Source organism: Elephantulus edwardii, unplaced genomic scaffold (assembly GCF_000299155.1).
Source record: "Elephantulus edwardii isolate Elephantulus edwardi_28Jun2011 unplaced genomic scaffold, EleEdw1.0 scaffold00063, whole genome shotgun sequence".
NCBI classification, from domain to species: domain Eukaryota; kingdom Metazoa; phylum Chordata; class Mammalia; order Macroscelidea; family Macroscelididae; genus Elephantulus; species Elephantulus edwardii.
In genome coordinates this window covers 6732519-6747553 of record NW_006399813.1, presented here as the reverse complement: position 1 = coordinate 6747553, position 15035 = coordinate 6732519, and the positions used below count along the sequence as shown (strand labels likewise).

General features: G+C 42.9%; 1 protein-coding gene across 1 annotated transcript; it reads right to left on the bottom strand.

Annotated features, from left to right (window-relative positions):
* Positions 1-2385: 2385 nt before the first annotated feature.
* IL20 (interleukin 20) lies at positions 2386-5772 on the bottom strand. Its single transcript, XM_006887995.1, has 5 exons — positions 5614-5772; positions 5278-5343; positions 5028-5180; positions 3705-3779; positions 2386-2499 (listed from the first exon to the last, which is right to left on the bottom strand). The coding sequence occupies exons 1-5, from the start codon at positions 5770-5772 to the stop codon at positions 2386-2388; spliced, it is 567 nt and encodes a 188-aa protein (XP_006888057.1).
* Positions 5773-15035: the final 9263 nt, after the last annotated feature.

Here is a 15035-nt window from a genome sequence, read left to right as displayed (position 1 = left end):
AGCTATGGGTCGATTCTAACTCAATGGTACTCAGTAACAACATGCTAAAGACCACTAAAAATCTGGAGAGTTTCTACAGAAGCCAAGAAATTATTGTGTGTCTAATTTTGAGGAAACTGAGCTACTAAATTGGAAATACAGTTTAATGTGTGGTGGGAGGAAAGGAAGGAATCAGCCCAGGTTAGAATTCTGTCTCCTTAGAGCTTAAGACTGTCTGCCCTGAAGAGGGCCTACAAAGAGAATGTTGTCTGAGTGGTTTGATCAGAACAATAGTTTATGTTGCTGACTTTGAGAAAAATGGGAATCTCAATTGTGCTTATGCGAAACCTATACTTGGACTAATTATCTGGAGGCAGTAGTCAGAACAGAGCAAGGAAACACTGCATGGTTCAATATTAAGAAAGGTATACTCCAGGGCTGCTTCTTATCTCCACATCTTTTCTATCAATATGCTGAACATATCATCTGGGAGGCTGGGCTCTATGAGGAGGAATGTGACATCAGTATTGAAGGAAGACTCATCAACAACCTACGTTATGCAGATGACGCAGTCTTGCTTGCCAAAACTAAGGCATTTGCTGCAGAAGGTTGACTGCAGCCTTCAATATGAATTGAAGCTCAACATCAAAAAGACAAAGATTCTCACCACTGGGCCAACTAGCAGCATCATGATTAGATGGTGAAGAGACTGAGATTGTTAACCACTTCAGTTTGCTTGGCTCCACATTCAGCACTCTTGGTACCAGGAGCCAGGAAATCAAAAGACTAATTGCATTGGGAAAATCTGCTGACAGGCACCTCTCTAGAGTACTGAAAAGCAATGATGTAGATCTAGAGACTAAGGTGTGCCTAATCCAGCCTATGGTCTTCACAATTACTTGCCATGCAACAGAGAGCCTGACAATGACTAAGGAAGATAGAAGAAGAAACAATGTATTTGAGTGTGGTTCTGGAGAAAAGTATTAAATATGTCATGGACTGCCAAGGGAACAAATAGATCCATGCTGGAGAGGGTGAAACCAGGATCCTCCTTGGAGGCAAGTATTCTGTAGCTCCGTCTGACATACTTTGGGCATGTTGCAGGGAGGGAGCAGTCCTTGGAGAGGGACAGCACTAGAGAGGGAGAGCCTGATGAGATGAGCTGACTCAGTGACTGGGGTAATGGAAGTAGCTGTGTCAGAGACAATAAAATTGACTTAGGACAGAGCAGGGTACATAGGGCTGCTATGAGTCAGAGTCGACTCAAAGGCACATAACAACAACAACAACAACCCTTAATTGTGGAGCTAGACAGAATTCAAACTGCGAGGGTCTCCAAAGTAAGCTTGTAACCTCTCTGGGCTGGGCTCTGTAACTAACTCTGCATCTGTCTGATCTTAACGCCTGCAATAGAGCCGCCTACTGTTGTCATGGGTGGTGCAACCCCTGATGCAAGTGTATAGGAACCAGGTGTGAGAAAGAAAAGAGGGCTACAGAGAGAACAAGCAGATTGTGAAGAAAAGGCAGGGAGGGCCGAGGTCTCTCCTAAGTGACCGACCGATACTTTCTTTGAAGGACAGTCATGGAGTCGGTGTAAGTTAAAGAGAGGAAACTGGGAATGAATCCAGCGGGAGTGAGAAGGCTCCGGTTAACACATCCGCTTCCTCAGAGAAGCAAGAGGGTCACGAACGGCAGATGATCCGCATTCACCTCCACCACGATCTCTGTTTCTGAAGCACCTCCATAACTCCGAACAAATACAACTCCAAGAAAACAACTTTATTTGTTGAAATGCATTTTGGCAATGCAAGGTTCCACAGTAGGAAGATACACATTTGGATTTGGGAAAGAGGGTAGGTAGGAACAGACAGACAATTCACAGTGGCGCTTTAAATTCTGTGATTCATGCTAAGTAGTCATTGGTTCAATATGAAATATCTCATAGAGAATTGGCATTCTATAAATAAAACTTAATTTCATAAAAATCAACAAATCCCTCAGCTACTCTTGTAGAATGGAAAGGGTCTGTTTATTCTTGTCAGGTTATAAATATATTCTATACTATATTTGATTGTTTAAGTTTAAATTAATCTTAAGTTACATTTTAAAAAAAATATTATGCATGGTTCAAGTAGGAAAATAAATACATTAAATAGTAAAAATAAATAAATATATCAAGCTAATAAATATGCCTGGTAGTAGAAAATGATCAAAAATATTTTTATAATAAAAAATAATATAAAACTACAGTCTAAAGAAAGATCTGAGATGCATGAAGACCACAACCACAATAAAGAATCAAATAATAAATAAATAAATCATATACATGGGCACCATCACTAAACTGTATCAAAAAGAAACGGTGTTTCTCAGTCACCGTTCAGTGGCTGCTACGGACCAGGACTCTTAGCCAGGAATGCTCTCAACAACATCCCTTTTCTCCTGCCTTGTCCCTTCCATCCATTGCAGGAGAATGTCGAGCTCCCCCAAGGCTTTCACCACAGCTGCCTGAGGCTCCAGCTGAAAGAGAAATGCATGGCTGGGGTCAGCAACTCATGAAGAGACAACACTTACTTTGCAGTTAATCCTCTGCTCTCATTGACAGGTTTGTTGGGGCTCTGAGCTGTGCATTCTGGGCTCTGACATGCTACAGAGTTTGAGAGGGCGCACTAGTAGCCTAGTGACTAAGGAGTTGCACTGTCAACCCAGAGGCAGGGGATTCCAGTCCACCAGCTGCTTCATGAGAGAAAGAAGGGCAATCTCTTCCTGTGCTGTTTACTGCCTTTGAAGACCCACTCACGAGTCAGCTATGCGTTGATTCCAATTCAAAGGTACATAACAGCAAACGACAACTCAGTTGGAAAAATTATAGAATCTCAACTTATAAGGGAGATTACTGAGTGTTACGTAGGCCCAAAAGACAGCAGAATGGGGACTGCAAACCCAGCCTCTTAAACCACAGAGATTAAAAAAAAGCGCGCGCGCGTGTGTGTGTGTGTGTGTGTGTGTGTAGGGAGTACCTACTATGTGTACTTCAAATGAACACATATTTCTCATGCCAAGCATTGAGTTTGATAACTATAGATTCAGAAATGAGTGAGCCAATCTCTACTCACAAGGAACTCACAGTCAATGAGAGAGAATGATAGAAGGATTGAGAATAAAGTCCTCACAGGATGCCCTAGGAGACACCTAACTCTGAGAGAGGCAGCTAGCGCCTCCTTGGAGGTGATCCCTAGGCTGAGACTTCCAGGATGAGGAAGAGTTTGTCAGTGAGGGCTGAACTCCAGGTCTTCCAGGCAGAAGTGCAAAGGCATGGAGGTGAGACACAGCATGGGACAGATGCACGTGAACTTGAGGGTGTTAGTGAGGGTATGCGGAAGTGTGTGTCTATTAGAAAGCTGTTTGTGCAGCTGGAAGATCCAGATATCTCTGGCGTGACTTAGAGGAAGCATGGCTAGTGCCTTTCACTTCTCAGAGTGTCATTCAGCACAAGCGTCCCTCCAGATCGTGGAAGGGTGTCCTCTGAGTTAAAAGCAGAGAGCTGGTACACACAACCTGAAAAAGTTAACCACCTGAGGTCTACAACATTTCCAGCAGCACGCATGCCCTAGGCCTGTATGAGCTCACTTCTAGTCTATCACCTTAAACACTTGGCCATGACTACAGACTGAGCTCACTTCAAAGGACACGCTCATCCCAAGCAACCCCCAAAGTGCAGGTACCTCTCCGAAGAGATTCAGAATCTGGCTGAATTTCTCCTCTGCTTCTTCTCCACAGTGGCATGCCATTTTGTCATGCTGAAAGAAAGCCAAAGAGTGATGAATTTTATTAAAGATTCTAGTTTTCCCCACTGATTTGAAGTAGTGGGAATTCCACACTTCACTCACATCCCTACAGATACACTGTTGTTGTTGTATATGGTCAAGTCGGAACCGAACCATAGCGGACCCTCCAGTGGGTTTTCAGAGGCAGTTAATCGCACTGGAGGAGACTGTCCATCCTTCTCCCACGGAGCAGCTGGTGGATTCGAACTGCATGCCTTCAGGATTGCAGAGCAGCTTCTTGCCACTTAGGCCACCAGAGCTCCTTATGTCTACAGAAAAGTCCTTTCAGATTTCATCATTTGCTATCATTAAACGAATCAATCAGCTTGAACAGGAAGCTAGCTTTTAGACTCAAATATTTAGCTCATTCTTCTTTCTTATAAGAATAAGGAACACTGGAGGAGTTTAAGGAGCTCTCATGGCTTAGTGGTAAGGAGCTGTGCTGTAATTCCAAAGGAACATGGTTCAAATCCACCAGTTGCTCCTTGACAGGATGGGCCATCTTCCCCCATGTGATTTACTGACTCTGCCACCCTGCGGGAGGATCAGCTAGAAGTCAATTCTGACTCAACAACATACAACAACAACAACAACAATGACATATACTGGCTAGAGAACTGCACTGTTAACCCGAAGCTCTTTGACATTTGAACCCACCAACCACCTCATAGGAGAAAGATGGATAATTTCCCCAAGTGGTTCATAGACATCAAAAATCCACTTGACGGTCAGCTATGAATTCCACAGCACTGACTGACTGACTGACTGACTGGAGGAGTTTGCACTCCCCTCTCCCACTGGACCCTATCTGGCCATTGTGTCTCTCCCCTAGATCTAGTCCAAACCTTCATAGGAAGAGATAATTGGATTCCTAGATTCTATGCAGATCCTACTGAGATTGAGGCTAGTGGTTTGCTGATTGGTGACACAGGACACAGTAGAACACAGTGGGATGGCTCCCCAACCCAAAACTAGTCACTTCCTGGATGACGGCATGCATATCAAATAGCAACTGAAGAGTTCTTTTAGACTTAGCACTCTTTACACTGAGCATATGTCAAAGTCAATACAACTAGGTTCTTATTACATAGCCTCATGTCTTGGCACAGCTCATTGTATTTTATTTTTAATTCCACTCATTAAATGGAAAAGACAGTGTGGTCCTTAAACGATTAGAGTGCTGCGCTGTGAGGCGTCCTATTACCCAAGACCCTTCCTTACGCAGAGCCGGAGGCCATTCTTGATGGTAAGAAAGGAATTGGCGAGACTGCTGATCTTCCGGAGTGTGTGGTGGTCAGAAGTCTTGTAGTTTCTGAAAACTCTGCTCAAGTAGAGTCTTAGTAAGTGACGGAGGAGGCAGCACTGATCTGATTGCTGAAAAGAAGACAGTTGTGTCAGGAGAAACAAAGCCCATTGTGACAGGGATACTCCATCATGCTCCCTCCCAGCACCCAGTGGGCCAAGCACACACCTTGGTGTCTTGTAAAGACTCCGATCTCCTCAAAATCCTGATGTCAGTGTTTTTGTCTTGAGCTTGCTAAAAAGAAGGAAGCAAGACAAGAGGGGAAGGTTAGTAAATTACTACCAGGGTCTTAGCAACTACTTGCTCTGCTTGTACTTTCCCTGCCAAGGCCCAGTGGGAGTTGTCCCTTCCCAAAAGACTTTTAAATTACCAACTACCGATATTTCTCAGAAATGCATTCTGCTGGCTGGGAATGTGTGATCACATTATCAGGGCTTCCAAGACAGCAAGAGAGAAAAGTTGCCAAAAAAGAGAGGCCACCACAAGATGAGGTGGGTGTCATACCACACTGGTCCGTATCTCAGAAAATTCGTTTCTTAGTTTCTGAAGGTGTGTGGAAATCACGCATTTTCCCAAATGCAGTATCTTCTGCCCAGTAGAAAGAGTCCAAAAGAGACAAAATATAGCAGGGAGCAGGCAGAGGGCAAAACCAGAGCTTTTCATCTTGTGCCTGGAACCTGGAGACCAGAGGAGCTAGAAATGCAAAGGAAAGAAAGTGTTACTACTCACAGATTTCTTCCTCTCACATCCTAAAGAGTCATCAAAGATATATCTTTCCCAGGTGTCCACTAACTGCAACTTTAAACAGTCCTATCTGAATCCAAAGTATCTGGCCTTATTCATACAACTTACTAAGAAAAAAAAAAACATTTTTCCTGGAAGGCAAGTGTTCAGGTGCTGGTTCAGATCTGAATGTGAGTGACTTGGTGGCATGAGATCCCAGCTCCTTTATGCTGCCCCATCCCAGCCCCATCCTCATTGCCCAGCAGGCAGGGCCTGGAGCAGATAAAGGATGACATTTCTGGGGAAATGTCAAAACTTGTTTGAGGGAATTGACGTAGCTACCTTTCAGACTGCCAATGCAGCTCATCTTTCTGGTCTCCTAGATATGTGGGGAGAGCAGAGAAAATCAACCTCTCAGCCAAAGCTGTACCCACACCATCAAAAACTCCTGATGCAAACTGCCTGGGTTTAGACTATCCCCTGGGGGCCCGAAAGCTTTGTTCTGTTGGCATTTGTCTGAGATCAGATTCGTCATTTGGGGATAATGGAACCATTTCAGCCCCAAAGGCAAAACAGAAACTCAATGATTTCATAACCATGCTGCTGCCAGGGAAAGAAAGGTTCAGCCTGATTGCAACAGCGTTTCTCCCGCCTCATGAGGCATTTCAGACCCCACAGCGCCCTCTGCAGGAAGGCTCTTGTCAGGCACTCCCAGGATAGATCCCAGAGTGTGCTCAGGTCAGGCAGTAAAGGAAGAGAAGACAATTAACAAGAGGACTCTGTTCTTGGGGTGAGGTTGCATAGGAAGAAGACAATTAGAGCATCTGTGGAATTATAAGGTAAAAGAAAATTAACAGCCATGGATAGGTGAGGTGAATGGGGCATTTGCCTCTGGCTTAAAATTTAAGAAGCCACCAAAACACCTCGGTACTCGAGATAAATAATGTTGTAATAAAATATCAAAATGACCTTTAAAATGAGCAAAAATGAATAAAAATGTTCTATAAAGACAGTATCATTAGTACCCATAGTGGTGCTCGAGGTAAATGGAGCAACATACATACGATATACATGTTTTATGCATTTAGATTGTTCATTTTTCAAAACAATATGTTTTGAAAATCATTGATGAGTTTGCATCCCTTATTGCTTGCACATTACAAGCAATTGTACTGAATTCTGTTTGGGCTATAATAGACCTACTTTTTTATTATTCAATATTGTTTTTCAACTGCCACAAAGTTCTCCAAAGAAAACAGCATATGTGTGTGTATGCTACTGTGTGTGTGCACGCGTGTGTGTGTGTGTGTGTGTGTTTATATACAGCAGTGTTATATAGAGATATAGATAGATATAGATATAGATATAGATATAGATATAGACATAGACATAGACATAGACATAGACATAGACATAGACATAGACATAGACATAGATATAGATATAGATGGCTCTGGTGGCCTAGTGGCAAGAAGCTGCAATCCCAAAGGCACAAAGTTCGAGGTCATCAGTTGCTCCACAGGATAAAGATGGGCAATCTCCTCCTGTGTGATTAACTGCCTCTGAAAACCTCCTGCCGGAGGGTCAGCTATGGGTCAGTTCTGACTCTACGGTACAGAACAATAACAACAACAATATATATATTGTTGTTGTTGTTATGTGCCGTCGAGTCGCTTGGGACTCATAGCGACCCTATGTACAACAGCCCTAAACTCCACTCTGTCCTGTGCCAGTCGCACTGTCTCTGACACTCCCATCGCGATTATCCCAGTCTCTGAATCAATCCACCTCATAGAGGGCCTTCCTCTCCTGCGCTGTCCCTCCACCCTCCCAAGCATGATGTCCCTCTCTAAGGACCGGTCTCTCCTCACAACATGTCCAAAGTATGTTAGACGGAGTCTCAGAATCCTTGCCTCCAAGGAGCCACCCAAGATATATATGATAGTGTGTGTGTTTTTGTTGTTGTGGTTGTTGATTGCTTTCAGTTGAGCATGACTCACAGTGCCTCTACAAAGAAAAGGCTTGAAGCCCCTCTACAACTATCTACATTTATCAGAGTTCATAGAGTTTCCGGATGCATATTATTTAGGAAGTGGAGGCCACTCCTTCTTCCAAATCTGTCATAGTATGTTGTTGTTACGTCCCATTGAGTTGCCTGGTTTGCATAGCTATACTATGTACAGCAGCTCTGAACCCTTCCCTGTCCTGTCTCATTGATTCCAACACTCCTACCCGATTGCCCCAGTCACTATATCAATCCATCTCACCTGGGGTCTTCCTCTCCTATGCTGTCCCTCCACCCTTCCAAGCATGATGTCCTTCTTCAAGGACCAGTCCCTCCTGGTCATGTGTCCAAAGTATGTGAGATGGAGTTTCAACATCCTAGCCTTCAAGGAGAAATTCGATTTCACCTTCTCCAGAACAGAACTATTTGTTTTCGTGGAAGTGCATGGTATGTTCAAGACTCTTCTCCAGCACCACAACTCAAAGACATCCATTCTTCTTCTGTCATCCTTCATTATTGTCCAGCTCTCTGATGCAGAGTAAGTAATTGCAAAGACCATGGCCTGGATCAGGTGCACCTTAATGAGTGTGTGTGTGTGTGTGTGTGTGTGTGTGTGTGTGTGTGTGTACATATAGATATATATGTATACAGACACATATAAAAAACTCACAACATATATATATCATCATGAAAATATTTTCTAGGGCACACATCTTTCCTCAAGCTCCAGTATGACTTGACCCAGCCCTGATAGTCATCATTATTTACTGGAAGCAGAAGTAGCATCTACTTCCTAAACAACATGCCTCCAAAAACTCTATGAACTTTCATAAATGTCACTGGTTGTAGAGGGGCTTCAGGCCTTTTGTTCATAGGGTCACTATGAGTCGTGCTCAATTCGAAGGCAATCAACAACAATTTACTGGACCTTTCGTGTGAGTGCCATATACATTTTTAAATATGCCAATCAGAAATACAGCCAAGCACAGGAAAAGGGAATAAACACATGAAACTCAGCAGTATCAGAGAGAGCTTTGGATGGGAGAAGAGAACTGGGTCCAGATTCCTACTTTACAGCTTCCCTTCTATGGAAAGTAACCAATCATCATGGTTTGCCGAAGACCGAGGGGGATTTCACTTTAAAATGGGGAGGTCTCAAGCAAGCCCGGTAGTCACTCTACATCTATGGAGCTTTGAGTGTGTGTACCTCTCTAATTTTTCTTTTGCATGTGACTATACCTATCTATGTTTTCTTTCCTTTGTCCCAAAATTATATTTTATACCAGGAACTTATCCTGACACTTAAATAGAATGATAATACACAAACCTAGCACTTGACAAGTGCTAAATAGAGAAGACTGTTAAATAGAGAAGACTGATGCGAGATGTCTTGAACATTTCTTGAGTTTCCACTATCTTCATTACTGTGTTAGATACAAGAATGTAAAAGCAAATATAGCAACGCTTATCTTCTAAGAGAATTCGTTCTTTTTTAAAAACATATTTTTTATTTTAAACTGATTTATTAACAAAGTTTGAATACATTGTTTTTCACACCAGATCTTTCCCATTTTCTTCACCACCTCCCCATCAAATTGTGCGATGCTATAATCAGTACCTCCCATCCTCACCCTGTTTTCATCCTCCTCCCCCCTCGCATCTTCATACTCATTCTACAATAATGGTTTTATACAATATCTGTCCTTATGAGACTGAGTAAGTTCACTCAGCATAATGCTCTCCAGTCCCTCTCACGTTAGATTGTAATTTACAAAATCATTTCTTAAGAGGATTCCTTCTAATGGACTGGGTTCCTTTACGTATGGACTCAGGTGAACATGCCTGAGTAAACTGGCTGAACGACTGGGCTAATCCTCCGAACTGCAGACACAATATACAGGGAAACATTCTCTTACCTGAGTTCAGGAAGTGTTGCTGCTCTGGTTTCGCCGGTGTCTGTCTCCAGCTGAAAGGCTTCCAATTATTTATAACATGCCATGTGACGGAAGTGAGCGTTTGCTGGTGAGGATTTAAATTCCCTTGAATTTATCCCTCACAGTTTCCTTGCAGGTTGCATTGCTCAACACCTCCCTTCTGCTGCAAGCACTGCCCAAAGGGGTGATTGGTTGGAAGATGTGCCACATTTGCCACTTGGTGCCACACAGGCATTGGTGCTACATAAACACTTGGTGCCTTTGTGGCTGCTTCTGGTTTCCTGCTGACTGAGAGGCTTCCAAACATTTCTAACACGTCACATGAAGGGAGTACACATTTACAAGAGAGGATTTGAACTACCTTTGGTGGTACTGTACTTCCTCACATCCTGTTGGTTTTGTGTACCATCAAGTCGGAACAAACTCATAGCTGACTTACCCTCCAGCAGGCTTTCAGAGGCAGCAAAAGGCAGGGGAAGAGATTGTTCAACTTCCTCCCATGGAGAGCTGGGAGTTTGCCTTGACAGTGTAAATCCTTATCGCAAAGCCATCAGGGAGCTCTGATGACTTCATGGTAAGGAATTGTGCTGTCAACCCAAAGGCATGTGGTTCAAATCCACCAGCTTGCTCCATGGAAGAAAGACGGGCAATCTCCTTTCATGTGATTTACTGCCTCTGGAAACCCACTGGAAGATGAATCTGCAATGGGTTAATCCCAATTTGTTGTTATTGTTATTAAGTGTCATCAAGTCTTGCATGACTGTAGCAACTCTATGGACAAAAGACCTGAACCCAGTTGTTTCTCTACATTCATAGAGTTTGCAGAGGCATGTGGTTTAAAAAATGATGCCATGCCTGCTTCCAAGCATGACTCAATCTGGGAGCTCCACCAAACACCGTCCACAATGAATAACCAGTATGGCATTTGACACACCTGTGGTGTAGCATTCAGCATCACAGCAACCCCAAGTTACCTCACTACAAATTGTCAGACCAATGCTGTACCAGTTAGAAGAACGTTCATCCCAAACACAATTAACACCAGGCCTGAGGGCCCCACCACCTTTTAAATGCAAGGCCCACACACCAGGTCCTGGTTGACCCTAGACAAGAGGCTTCTAGCCCACAGCTCTGGTTGACACCAGATAAGAGGTTTCTAGCCACAGCTCATTGTTAGCTAAACCCGGCAACAACCAACCACCAGAAATCAAGGAATTCACTGCATTGGGAAAGTCTGCAGTCAACAACTTCTCCAAATTACTGAAGAGTGATGATGTCAGTTTGACAACTAAGGTGTGTCTGATTCAGGCCATGGTCTTTTCAGTTACTAGCTATGCATCTGAGAGCTGGGCAATGAATGAGGATGACAGGAGAATTACTGAATACTTTTGAGCCGTGGTGTTGGAGAAGAGCACTGACCATCCCAAGGACTGCCAAAAGAGCTTTCTCGGAGAACATGCTGCCAGAGTGCTCCTTGGAGGCAAGGATGGCAAAGCTTTGCCTCACATATTTGGGGTTTGTTGTTAGGAACGGTTACTTCTTGGAGAGGGGCATCATGCTTGGAAAGATGGAGGGTCAGCTAAAGAAAGGAAGACCCTCAACAAGATGGACGGATGCATCGCTCTGTGGGCTCAGGTGAGTCAGAGATGATGAGAGGAAGGATCCAGGGATAATAAGACAGGGAAATGGGTCTCAAGGATTGATGTGGTCTAGAGTCATGAAAGACTTAGTTCTTATATCTACAGTCTACATAGATCACTCATTTATGGCAGATCTTCCAACAGCAGATTTCAAAGGTAAACTAGAGTAATATCTTCTGGGACTTTTTACTTTTTTTCCACCACACTGAAAGAATTTCTTGGATGGGCCCATCATGTAGGACCATACTTTTAGGCAAGATTAAATTAAAGCACTTAAGATACATTACAGATGACTGTGATAACTTTTAAGATGTCGGAAACAATAACATATCCTTCTGAACTTTTCTCCCCCTGGTTTAAAATCAGGAAAGGTGTGTGTCAGCACTGTATCCTTTCTCCATACCTATTTAATTTATATGTTGAATAAATTATTCAAGAAGCTGGACTCTACAAAGAAAAATGTGGCATCAAGATTGGAGAAAGACTCATCAATAACTTTAATTATTATGCTGACACAAGCTTGCCTGCTGAAAGTGAGGAAGTCTTGAAGCACCTCCTGCCCAAGCTTAAACACTACAGCCTTCAGTGTGGATTGTTTCTCAATGTCAAGAAAACAAAAGTCCTTGCCACTGGACTGATAGACATCATGATGGACAGAGAAAGGTCTGAGACTGTCAACAACGTCATCGTACCTGGATCTACAATCAGCATAACAGTCAGGAGATCAGAGATATATTCAACCAGCAAAGTCTACAGTTAGGGACCTCTCCAAATTATTGAGATATAATGATGTCACTTTGAGGACTGAGGTATATCTGATAATGATCTTTTCAGTGACTTGCTGCACACTTGAGAGCTGAACAGTGACTAAGGATGACAGAAGAAGAACTAATGTCTTTAAACTGTGCTGTTGAAGATTGCTGAAGACCCCATGAATGGCCAAAAGGACCAACAGGTATGTCTTGGAGAAGGTGCAGCCAAAGTGCTCCTTGCAGGCAAAGATAATGAAGCTTCGTCTCACATACTTTGGGCATATCACTAAGAGAGGTTACTCCTTGGAGAGGGACATCATGCTTGGAAAGGTGGAGGGGACAGGAAAGAAGAGAAAGACCCTCAACCAGGTGGGCTGACATGGTGACTGCAGCATTGGCTTAAATGTGTCAGAGATTATGAGGTACAGGATAGAAGAGTGTTCAGATCTGTTATTTATAGGATTGCAATGAGTCCTACTCGACTCTACAGCACCTACCAACAACAGCAATAACCAATATCCAAAACTCCAAAGTTCTATATTTGAATCCAAGGATTCCACCGTTTACAGGATTATTTTAGCCTATCTTTTTTTTCTCTCTCTCTCTTTCTGCTTTTCAGTTTCCACATACATAAAATGGGAGCCATAGGGTAAATCATGAAGGTCATTTCCAGTTATAACTTTTGGTCCTCTACCTTTTGGGTCAGAATATTATTTTTATTGTCTTCTAAAGTTCCCTGATAATGAAGACTATGTCTTTTCATTATAATATTTAATAAATGCTGAAACTATGAGCGAGTCACTATCCTAAAGATCTCTTAAGCAATTTATGCTCACACCCACTTTTTCATTTTCATTCCTGTGGTTCAGCTATCTCTTTCATTTTTTAATAAAGTGCCTTTGTTTTTTTCAGTATAGTTTGGGTGAAAGTTTACAGAGTAAATTTGTCTTCTATCCAACTGTCTACACACTTTGTTTCTTGACGCAATCCCATCAGTCTAACAGTACACTTCCCTCTTCCTCCTTAAGCCCTATTTCCATTCAACCTTCTTTCCCGCCCTTTGCTGTCATCCATGTGCTGCCCTCCTGATCTTGTATGGTTAATTACACTGAGGAGTATGTTCCTCCTGTTGGTGATCCCTTTACAGGTATGGCCATGGTTTAGCTGTCAGGTGATCCCTGAGAATGAATTCAGTTCCATGACTGAAGGCCAGCCAAAGAAGTCCCACTAGTCTTTGGATGACAGATAAGTCTGGTGGCGTCTTTTTCACTTTAAATAAAATTTTTCTTTTATGCTGGTTTACTTACAAAATTTGTATATTGTTTTTCACACTGGATCTTTCTTATTTCTTATACCCACCCCTCCCTCTATCCATCAAATTGGGCAACCCTACAATTAAACCCCTGCCCATCCTGACCTCTCTGTTCCTCCCACCCTTTGATCCTCATACATGTTTAAAGAGTTATCTTTCTATTTCTACTATAATGGTTTTATGCAGTAAGTATTTGTCCTGATGAGACTGAGTTACTTCATTTAGTATAATGCTTTCCAGATCCTCCCAAGTTAGGTAGTAACTTTCAAAATCATTGCTCCTGCATGCTGCGTAGTATTCCATCATGTGAATGTACTATCATTTCTCAATCTATCCTGTTCTGGTTAGACATTTGGGCTATTTTCATGTTCTTGCGATGGTGAATAATGCTACTATGAACACTGGTGTATAAAATTCCGTTTGTGCCTCAGTTCTCATTTTCTCGGGGTAGATTCCAAGCAGTGGAATAGCTGGGTCATATGGAATTTCTGTGTTCAACTTTTTGAGGAAATGCCTAACTTCCTTCCAGGGGTGTTGTACCATTTTACAATCCCATCAACAGTGCATGAGATTTCCTATCCACATCTCCTCCAACATTTATTGTTTGTTGTCCTGTGAAATAAGTGGTGCTTTTTTTGAGACTGAATTGGTTCCACATTTTCTACCCCCACCTTTCTGTGCAGGAATTCCCACTGTGGTCATGCTCTGTATACTCTTATATACCAAGCAGGGAGGTGGAGGTAGATGTCATCATTCATGTTAAATGAACACTTTTTCAAGGATAATCTCTAAGTAGAGTAAAATTACATAATGTGGACTAACAAAAATACTTGACTTAATGCTTTCAGAGCATCAAGGAGCATACAGTCTATCCCCTACTGAGTCCCTTCCCTTCTTTTGACCAGAGGGCCAGTCCTCTGATTTAACCTGCCTGTAAACCTTTGTTATTTCATAGGCAACCCTGAATTTTACAATAAAAATGAAGTCTCCCTTTTTCCTCAACTCAAATCATTTATTCTTTTTAATACACCGGCTAATTTCCATATTCTATTTCATCATACTAGCTATGTCTTGGAAAAAGTACAGTCAGAGAGCTCTTTGGAGGCAAAGATGGCAAAGCTTGGCCATATAGCCAGGCAAGGCTATTCCTTGGAAAGAGACATCACACGTGGAAAGACGGGAAGTCAACAAAGGAGAGAAGGACCCCTAAGGAGATGGATTGGCATGGTGACTCCAGCCATGGGCTCTCGTGTGTCAGAGATAATGATGGCACGTCCTGCCTTATCCTGATAGGGCAGGTGTCAGGTCAGCTGTTCAGTTCATAGGGTCACTATGAGTCCTACTTGACTTAATGGCACCTAACAACAGTATGTTATTAGAAGGACTCTGTCCCTGGAGAAGGACATCATACATGGTAAAATAGAGGGTCTGAGAAAAAAAATGAGAGAGAGAGAGGAAGGGAGGGCATGGGAGAGAGAGAGGGAGAGGGAGAAGGAGAGGGAGAGGGAGAAGGAGGCAGGGAGAGGGAGGGAGAGACGGAGAGGGAGAGGGGGAGAGGGA

Bases quoted from the DNA above. Each gene is read 5' to 3' on its own strand.
- IL20 (XM_006887995.1), bottom strand. From the start codon at position 5,772: ATGAAAAGCTCTGGTTTTGCCCTCTGCCTGCTCCCTGCTATATTTTGT. The intron at 5,181-5,277 runs GTGTGTGCTTGG...TCTTCTTTTCAG, and splicing joins AGTCTTTACAAGACACCAAG to CAATCAGATCAGTGCTGCCT. The intron at 2,500-3,704 runs GTACCTGCACTT...TTTCTCTTTCAG, and splicing joins TTCTGAATCTCTTCGGAGAG to CTGGAGCCTCAGGCAGCTGT.